Source organism: Nestor notabilis, unplaced genomic scaffold, assembly GCF_000696875.1.
Source record: "Nestor notabilis isolate BGI_N333 unplaced genomic scaffold, ASM69687v1 scaffold21671, whole genome shotgun sequence".
Taxonomy (NCBI): domain Eukaryota; kingdom Metazoa; phylum Chordata; class Aves; order Psittaciformes; family Psittacidae; genus Nestor; species Nestor notabilis.
The window spans coordinates 24,727-34,148 of record NW_009913682.1 but is presented as its reverse complement, the minus strand read 5'-3'; the positions used below and the strand labels follow the sequence as shown (position 1 = coordinate 34,148).

Here is a 9,422-nt window from a genome sequence, read left to right as displayed (position 1 = left end):
AAAGGCATCCGAAAAGTGGAAGCAGCAGAGGAATTTGGCACCTGCTTCCGGCAGGTGAGAGGTGCCCAGACCACCCATTCCCGTCCCATCCTGGGTCATACAGCAGGGTCCTGCTCCCACCCCAGGCTCACTCAGGACCCGTCTCCATCCTGGGATGAATTTTGGAGGGGTGATGCCAGAGCACGACCCTCTCCCTCGCTGCAGGTGCAGGCAGAGGCCCCCGGGTCCCCCATCTTCCTGATGCAGCTGGCGCAGCACGCGCGGCACCTGGAGGTGCAGGTGCTGGCTGACGAGTACGGCCGCGCCATCTCCCTCTTCGGCCGGGACTGCTCCATCCAGCGCCGGCACCAGAAGATCATCGAGGAAGCGCCCGTCAGCATCGCGGCACCCTCCGTCATCGAGGTGATGGAGCAGGTGGGTCTTAAGGCATATATAGCAAAAGAACTGGTCTGATCCTTGCTGGGTTTATTGCGGGGTTTGGAACCCGAGGAGGGGAGGGACCCCCAACACCAAGCAGAGGGTCTCAGTCCCTGCTTGCTCGGGCCACCCCGGCTCTGCTGCAGGGAAGTGTCGTTGCTCCCCGCGTGGTCTCGCCCTCTCCCGCAGTGCGCGGTCCGCCTGGCGCAGGTGGTGGGTTACGTGAGCACGGGCACTGTGGAGTACCTGTACAGCGAGGATGGCAGCTTCCACTTCCTCGAGCTGAACCCACGCCTGCAAGTGGAGCACCCTTGCACAGAGATGATCGCGGATGTGAACCTCCCTGCTGCCCAGCTGCAGGTACCTGAGCGCACGTGGGTGACTGAGGACTCACATGAAGCAGTCTTGTAATTCAGGGAGAAGTGCTGGGCCGGAGCCTGGCAGAGGGAAGGTGTCACATACAGTAGCATGTAGGGTGCAGGTGGAAGCAACGTAGCAGCCCTCATTCATCTCTGGCTTCCTGCTAGGAGTAGCTGCCTGCAGCTTCTTCCCCTCGCTCTTCATTCAGACCATCTTCCCGCGTCTCCCAGTTGTAATTTAGATGCTGAAGTCGTCTTTTCCCTGCAGATCGCAATGGGCATCCCCTTGCACAGGATAAAAGACATCCGGGTGCTGTATGGGGAGAGCCCCTGGGGTGATACATCCATCAGCTTCCACAGCCCCACCAACGCCCCTGTGCCCAGGGGCCACGTCATTGCTGCCCGGATCACCAGCGAGAACCCCGAGGAGGTGAGCTAGGGGATGGGCTCTTGGGCACCGACCCCATGTGTGCGGGTGGGGGGACCCTGCCTCTTATGGGATGAACTGGGCATGGACTTCCCCAGCTGGGCAGTGTTAGTGGGCATTGAACCCATGGGGCTGGGAATAAACGGCACAGGGGTTTCTCCATGGCTTCTGCTCTGTCTTCACTCAGGGTTTCAAGCCCAGCTCGGGGACGGTGCAGGAGCTGAACTTCCGCAGCAGCAAGAACGTCTGGGGGTACTTCAGCGTGGCAGCAGCCGGGGGGCTGCACGAGTTTGCTGATTCCCAGTTTGGGCACTGCTTCTCGTGGGGAGAGAACCGGGAAGAGGCCATCTCGTGAGTGTGGTGGGACAGGAGGGAGAGAGCGGGTGTCCTTGGGAGGACTCACAATCAGTGCATGAGCTGGGAAAAGCGGCTTTTATCTGAGAGGACCAGAATGGTGCCTCTTGTTTGCTGCAGAGGCACTGGCCAAAGCCAAAGTTTTCGGGCTGTGGTGGTGCTATGGCCCCAGCACATCAACCTGATCCTTAAAGATACGTTCTAGTGATCTGCTGCGTATGTGCTTAGTGCCAGTGAACAGCAATGTTCAGTCAGTAACTGGGTGACATGTAACGAGCGTATCTGGGGTATTTAAGGGTTTTAAGTCAGTGCTGACTGTGAGGCTGTTCCTTCCAGGCATGAGGGCACCCAGGGCTTGGGAGCTCATGACGCTAGTCCCTGTGGTTCCCTGGTTTCAGCTGGAAGCCAGGCACGGCTTCATCAGTCATTAACGGAGGCTTTTGGTCTCTAAAGGAACATGGTGGTTGCCCTGAAGGAGCTGTCTATCCGTGGGGACTTCCGGACCACAGTGGAGTATCTGATTAAGCTGCTGGAGACAGAGAGCTTCCAGAACAATGCCATAGACACGGGCTGGCTGGACCATCTGATTGCTGAGAAAGTGCAGGTAGGGGAGACTGTTCCCCTCAGCGTTATCACTGCCCTGCTGGTGTGAGACCTAAGTGCTGTCATGTTTGCCACCCATAGGCAGAGAAGCCTGACACGATGCTGGGTGTTGTCTGTGGTGCCCTGAACGTTGCTGATGCTGCCTTCAGGACGTGTATGACTGACTTCCTGCACACACTGGAGAGGTACAGAGCAGGGACTGCCTGGTGGGGGCTTACCTGTGACATGAGCACTGTGGGCACAGGGAGTGCGTGTCCTAGAGGGCGGCTCACAGCAGCCTGTGTGGCTCCTGCAAGCCTGGAGGCCCAGGAGTTGTTCTCCTTGGGCCATCTTCCTTCCCACTTCTGCTGCTAAAGCTTTGCAAATCTGGAGGCAACAGTCAGGAGGCGGGTATTTACTGTGACTCAGAGAGCTCCAGCTTTATCTGGAAAGGGGGGGAAGTTTCCCATGGTTGGGAAAACAGCTTTGAAGGGAAAGTAGCTTGGCTGAACACTGCTTGCTTTTTTTTTTGCACTTGAATGTCAAGGTTATTCCTCCAGCCTTGGAGGACACTGGGGGGCTCTCCCCCACACCCTTATCTCTGTGTTTTGCCAGTGTCTGGCCTGTCTCCAGATGCATTTTTGCAGGGTGCTCACGTGGGTCATGTAAAGCATATGCTTGTCCCCTGCTGTCACCGGGTGCCCTCCCGCATGGCCCGTGGCCAGCAGCGCCGCTGACACCTCACACACTTGGCTCCGCGCGGGGCAGGTGGCACTTGTGGTGCCTGACCCGGCTGTTGTGTTCCAGGGGGCAGGTCCTGCCAGCAGCCTCCTTGCTGAACATGGTTGATGTGGAGCTCATCTATGAGGGCGTGAAGTACATCCTCCAGGTGAGGATGGGGCTGTGCTCCCCTCAAACCAGCCACAGCACTTTGGAGTCAGGGATGTGTGCTGCTGCCCTGAAGGAGAATGATGCATTCAATAGGAGGTTGTCCTTTAAAAATATGCAGCATAAAAATGAAGTTAATAACCTCATTTTAAGTAGACATTTTCATGAGTTTATTAAAGGACCTCCTCTTCTTGCTTTTAAACCCCATTAGTTGAACTTTATGCCAAAAAAAAAAACCCTACTTAAAATGAAAGCAACTGGTGAACCGTGAGTTAAACCAGCTCCAGGCTGTGATTTGAAGCAGCTCTTTGGTGCAGCCTGAGATGGCTGCCTCCTGCCCTCGTGGCACAGCCCCATCCCGTGGCAGCAGGCTGCTCCTGCCCAGGGCCTTGCAGCAAGCCCCCCTGCCATTTCCACCAGTCCCAGAAGGGCCGTTGCGTGTTCCACAGCTTGCACTGAAGTTTCTCCCCGGCCATTGCCCGCAGGTTGCCCGTCAGTCCCTGACAACATATGTCATCATCATGAACCACACGTACATAGAGATCGATGTGCACCGGCTCAACGATGGTGGGCTGCTGCTCTCCTATGATGGCAACAGCTACACCACCTACATGAAGGAGGAGATTGACAGGTACCTCCCCACTGTGTCCCACCAGCCGTCCTCCCTGAGCAGCAGCTGGGTGGTGAGACCTTCCCCTCTCCTTCAGATACCGGCTCACCATCGGCAACAAAACGTGTGACTTCGAGAAGGAGAAGGACCCCACGGTGCTGCGCTCACCCTCCGCGGGGAAGCTGCTGCAGTACACGGTGGAGGATGGGGGCCATGTGGATGAGGGGAGTGTGTTTGCAGAGATTGAGGTGAGTTTTGCAGAAGAGCAGTGTTGGTGGATGGCAAAGATGAAACACACCGATGCTGCTGTGATGCCTGAGGTGCTCTGTAGCACATGGGTGCTGCTCACTTGGTGGCCATTTCACCCATCCTCACCCAGGTGATGAAGATCATCATGACGCTGATGGTGGAGGAGGCTGGGCGGGTGCACTACATCAAGCGACCGGGCGCACTGCTGGAGGTGGGATGTGTCATAGCCCGGCTCGAGCTGGATGATCCCACCAAAGTGAAGCCTGTGAGTGTGCCTGGGTCAGCCGTGCTGCTGTACTCTCCTGTCCGCTCCCAAGCGGCATCCTGCAGGATACTGGGACATAAAACAGAGGAGCTGCTCTGGCTGGGGTGTCAGCAGGGATGTGTCCACATGCTGGCAGAGTGTGGCACTTGTATGGCTGCACCAGGGCTCCAGTGGCTGCTCTGTGTGGCACGGTGTTGCTCTGCCTAAGCTTCCCATGCGTGCTTACTTAACGTGCAGAAGCTCACATGCAGGTTTTTAGTGCATCTATAGCATTCTGTCTACGTCTCCAGTGTTTCTGCATTGTCTTCATGATGGCATAGACATGAAGTTGAATGTTTTGTGCTTCTGCTGTATCTAATTAAAAGCAGATACTGGAGGGGCTGTGCTGGTTTCTCTGGAGCAGCTGCAGATCTCGGGGCTCCATCTCCTGTCAGCAAGGACCTTGCCCATCCCACCTCCCTCTGTTCTCTCCAGGCACAGCCATTCACGGGGGGGCTCCCACCCCAGCAGGCCCTGCCCATCACTGGTGAGAAGCAGCACCATGTTCTCCGCAGCGTGCTGGAGAATCTCACCAATGTCATGAACGGGTACTGCCTGCCTGAGCCCTACTTCAGTGCCAAGGTGGGTACGGGGCAGAGGTGGTTGGTGTCCTGCCCCACTGCCTCCTGTTTGCCATGATGGCAAGGTGGGTAGCACTGATGGGTGCTACCCCTCACCTGCAGGTGAAGGAGTGGGTGGCCCAGCTGATGAAGACCCTGCGGGACCCGTCCCTTCCCCTCCTGGAGCTGCAGGAGATCATGACGAGCATTTCGGGCAGAATCCCACTGTCCGTGGAGAAGTCGATCCGGAAGGTGATGGCGCAGTACGCCAGCAACATCACCTCCGTGCTCTGCCGCTTCCCCAGCCAGCAGGTGAGAGCCAGGGGGCTGCACCCCGGCTTGGCCTTTGCTTCCTTCTTACTTGGGAGTTTCTGCCTGAAAATGGTCCTGCTAAAAGATATTATAAGACATAGAATCCCAGAGTGGTTTGGGTTGAAGGGAGCTTAAAGCTCATCCAGCTCCAACCCCTGCCCCGGGCAGGGGCACCTTCCACTAGAGCAGGTTGCTCCAAGCCCCTGTGTCCAACCTGGCCTTGAACACTGCCAGGGATGGGGCAGCCCCAGCTTCTCTGGGCACCCTGTGCCAGTGCCTCAGCACCCTCACAGGGAAGAGCTTCTGCCCAAGAGCTCTTCTCAGTGTGTCCCTGTTCCCCCCCTGTTCAGTTTAAAGCCATTCCTACTTGTCACTACGTGCACTTTTAAAACGTCCCTTGAGCTGCAGCAGACCCTGTGCCCTCTCCCTGCAGATCGCCAGCGTGCTGGACACCCATGCGGCCACACTGCAGAGGAAGGCTGAGCGGGAGGTCTTCTTCATGAACACGCAGAGCTTGGTGCAGCTGGTGCAGAGGTGATGAGCCCTGTGCTGTGCGTGAGCCCCGCTGGTTCCGCCACCATTGCCACCTCCTCACAGCACACTGGGCTCTCTGCTCCGCAGGTACCGCAGCGGCATCCCAGGCTACATGAAGGCAGTGGTGCTGGACCTGCTAAGACGCTACCTGCAAGTGGAGACACAATTCCAGCATGGTGAGGGCTGAGGGGCTGGAGGGGTCTCTGGGGGCTGGAGGGGTCTGTAGGGCTCACACTATGCTCCATGCTCTGCCCCACAGCCCACTATGACAAGTGTGTCATCAGCCTGCGGGAGCAGTGCAAACCTGACATGACTCCTGTGCTGGAGAGCATCTTCTCTCATGCCCAGGTGGCCAAGAAGAACCTGCTGGTGACCATGTTAATTGTGAGTGCAGCCTATGCCTTGAGACACCAGAAGTAAAGGGTGGTGGTGGGGAAAAGCCTGTAAGCCAAGGCAAGCTCCACATTGCTGCGGATGGGACATGGCTGTGGGTGGCTGACACAGCCCCACGCTTTCCCCTTGAAAGTGGGTGGAAACCTGAAAACTGCTTTCCTGCTCCTTTGTTTAATGCCCAGGATTTGGGGTTTCCATTCCTGTGTCCACTCCTGCCTTGTTAGGAGGACTTTGTCTCCGTTCTGTAGTATGGCATTGCTCCATTGGTTCAGAGAACTTCAGCTCCTCAGGTCTTGTCCCCAAGGGGCTGGGGGTGTGGGATGAAGCCACCTTGAGTTAAGCCATGGTGGTGTGTGCATTGCAGGACCAGCTCTGTGGCCGTGACCCCACGCTGACAGAGGAGCTTACAGCCATCCTCAACGAGCTGACACAGCTCAGCAAGACCGAGCACTCCAAAGTAGCCCTGAGAGCCCGGCAGGTCAGCGACCACCTCATCTCCTTGTGCCCATCCCTGTCCCCATCCCCTGTGCTCCCAACAACCTCTCCCCTTGCAGGTGCTCATTGCCTCTCACCTGCCCTCCTACGAGCTGCGGCACAACCAGGTGGAGTCCATCTTCCTCTCCTCTGTTGACATGCACGGACACGAGTACTGCCCTGAAAACCTGAAGGTTGGGAATTGTGCTTTTTTCCGCAGTGGGAATTCGGGTGGCTTTATGAGGCTGCAGGGGGCTTAGTCTTAAAAGTAGCCAAAAAAGCAGTCAAAGCCTTGCTGCAGTGTCAGTGCCTGTGTGGAGCAGAGGAGGGGGTGAACCCCGTTGCTGATAGGCCCCCCCCTCCTGCTCCTCACCCTGCTTGGTGGGGGATTGATGTGTGGATCTATGTCTAGGTCTGGCAGTGTCCCCGTGGTGGGCTGGGTTATCCCATGGCTGGTCCTGCACAGCCCCACACGAGGGACCCCTCCGGAACGTGCCTCTCCCATCCTATGATGGGGCTAGGGGCTTCCACTTCATCCTTGCCCGAGACCTTGCTTGCTTCCCCCAGAAACTGATCCTCTCAGAAACCACCATCTTCGATGTGCTTCCCATCTTCTTCTACCACACCAACCAGGCGGTGTGCATGGCAGCACTGGAGGTGAGGGCTGGGGGGGGCCCAGGGGCATGCCAGCTCTGGGGGGGAGACATGGATGTGTGTGGTGGGAGCAGGGGCGTGGTGGTACCTCCTGCCATCCCCCTCCCAGGTCTACGTGCGACGCGGGTACCTCGCCTATGAGCTGAACAGCCTGCAGCACCGGCAGCACCTGCCTGGTAGAGTTCCAGTTCATGCTGCCCTCCTCCCACCCAAACAGGTACAGGGGTGTGGATCAGCTCCCCCACGCAAAACATGGGGGTCCTCAGAGGGTGCTGTTGTGCTCCCCCTTGGCCAGTGGAGCCCGATGAGCCCTCTCTGGGTCAGGGTTCCATATGGGACCCAGGAGCGGTGCCTCCACCCGTGGCTGATGGCTGCCTTGCTCCCCCCTGCAGGATACCTGTCCCCATCAGCATATCCAACCCTGACCTGGCCCGGCACAGCACTGAGCTCTTCATGGACAGTGGCTTTTCGCCCCTGAGCCAGCGGCTGGGAGCTATGGTGGCCTTTGACAGATTTGAGGACTTCACCAGGTGGGTGAGGGGACGTGCCTGGCTGGTCAGACATGTGTCTTTTGGGTGCTGATGCAGTCATTAGAGAGCACAAGGGGTGGAAGAGCCAAAGCTGGCAGCAACTCCTGTTCCTCCTGCAGCCAGAGGTTGGGGCTGGGTGTTTTCAGTACAACAGGCACCATGGTGGGGACATGGCGTGTCTCTTGAGGACCCGTGGAGCCTGGGGAAAGCTGCCTGGCACACATTAAGCATCTCTGCGCATGAACACAGCAGCGCTAAGAGCTGTCTTTCATGAGCTGTGGCTTTGCCGTGGGCCTGGTCTGTCGCTAGTGCTGTCCCTCAGGCAGGGGTGGGCACGATACACTGACCTGTCACCCCACCCCTGCCATTTGGGCAGGAACTTCGATGAAGTGATGTCCTGTTTTGCCAACCCACCTTCAGAGAGCATGCCCTTCAACGAGCCACGAGCCACTATCTATGAGGAGGAGGAGGCCAAGGTGGGCACGATGCTGTTTCTGATCCCTCTCAGGTGGTGCCAGGATGGCGCTGCTGCTGGTCAGGGCTGACCAGGGCTTTGGTTTTATTCCCAGAACACGCACGAGGAGCCGATCCACATCCTCAACGTCGCGCTCCGCTGGGCTGACCATGCAGAAGACGAGAAGCTGGTGCCCATCTTCAGAGCCTTTGCCCAGTCCAAGGTCCGTCTCTGGGGCTGGACCCCCTTTTTGCAGAGCCTGCAAGCCAGGACACTGTACCCCAAGGCGCTGCCTCATCTCCACGCTGTGCTCCCCAAAACACTGCACCCCGCAGCAGCCACTTGGATTTTGTTTACTCCCTCGGTGGAGATATTTAAGCTCTTGTGACTGGTGGAATCTTCTGTTTCCATGCAGAAAAAGTTCCTCATTGACTGTGGTCTCCGGAGAATCACGTTTCTCATTGCCCAGCAGGTGAGTGCAGACCGAGCTGCAGGCAGACACCAGTGACTTTAGACACATGGAGCTTCTGCCTCTCTAAAACGCCTAGAGACATCTATAAGTAACTTGCAGACGTAGCACTGAGTGATGGATGTACCTCCTGAGCGTCAGGAGCTGGCAATTAATTAATGAAGGCTTCAACGAGTGATTGATCTCCTGTATTATCCTTTATGCTGCTAATGTCTATAGTAATGTGTGGTTCCTGTGTGGCTGCTCCACAGATTTAAGCTGCCTTTAAAAGGCATCGATTACTCCAGCTCTTTTCCCTCTGGGGGAGCAGGCAACCTCCAAGGCCTTTTCTTTCTGATGAATTCATTGTAAATCAGACAAAATCCTGTTGTCTTTTCTCTCCCCTTCGCTCCAGAGAGAATTCCCGAAGTTTTTCACGTTCAGAGCCAGGGATGAGGTAGGAGCTGTGGCTGGAGCAGAACCCATCTGGTGGCGTTGGCCAGCGCTCACTCGTGCCCTGTGCTGCCCCAGTTTGCAGAGGACCGCATCTACCGGCACCTGGAGCCAGCGCTCGCCTTCCAGCTGGAGCTGAGCCGCATGCGCAACTTCGACCTGACGGCCATCCCCTGCGCCAACCACAAGATGCACCTGTACCTGGGGGCTGCCAGGGTGCAGGCGGGCAGCGAGGCCACCGACTACCGCTTCTTCATCCGCGCCATCGTGCGCCACTCGGACTTCATCACCAAGGCAAGGCCGCGTGGAGCCCCCGGCTGCGGGCACACGCGGGTGACTGTGGGGTGCAGGGGGTGCTCCGGCCGCCCCTGAGCCACCCGCTGCATTGCAGGAAGCTTCCTTCGAGTACCTGCAGAATGA

The 9,422-nt window shown here is 57.5% G+C and overlaps 1 protein-coding gene across 1 annotated transcript in view; it reads left to right on the top strand.

Moving 5' to 3' along the window:
- ACACB (acetyl-CoA carboxylase beta) overlaps positions 1-9,422 on the top strand; it is a 19,745-nt gene that overhangs the window by 2,386 nt on the left and 7,937 nt on the right. Inside the window, 28 exon segments of the mRNA XM_010023311.1 lie at positions 5-54; positions 205-414; positions 607-777; positions 1,045-1,206; positions 1,391-1,554; positions 2,011-2,161; positions 2,242-2,345; positions 2,947-3,028; positions 3,513-3,658; positions 3,735-3,885; positions 4,017-4,151; positions 4,626-4,772; positions 4,874-5,062; positions 5,496-5,596; positions 5,684-5,772; positions 5,856-5,980; positions 6,354-6,467; positions 6,544-6,657; positions 7,031-7,120; positions 7,227-7,282; positions 7,284-7,334; positions 7,510-7,647; positions 8,024-8,123; positions 8,217-8,324; positions 8,517-8,573; positions 8,965-9,006; positions 9,081-9,296; positions 9,394-9,420. Coding sequence (XP_010021613.1) covers positions 5-54; positions 205-414; positions 607-777; positions 1,045-1,206; positions 1,391-1,554; positions 2,011-2,161; positions 2,242-2,345; positions 2,947-3,028; positions 3,513-3,658; positions 3,735-3,885; positions 4,017-4,151; positions 4,626-4,772; positions 4,874-5,062; positions 5,496-5,596; positions 5,684-5,772; positions 5,856-5,980; positions 6,354-6,467; positions 6,544-6,657; positions 7,031-7,120; positions 7,227-7,282; positions 7,284-7,334; positions 7,510-7,647; positions 8,024-8,123; positions 8,217-8,324; positions 8,517-8,573; positions 8,965-9,006; positions 9,081-9,296; positions 9,394-9,420 — 3,290 coding nt within the window.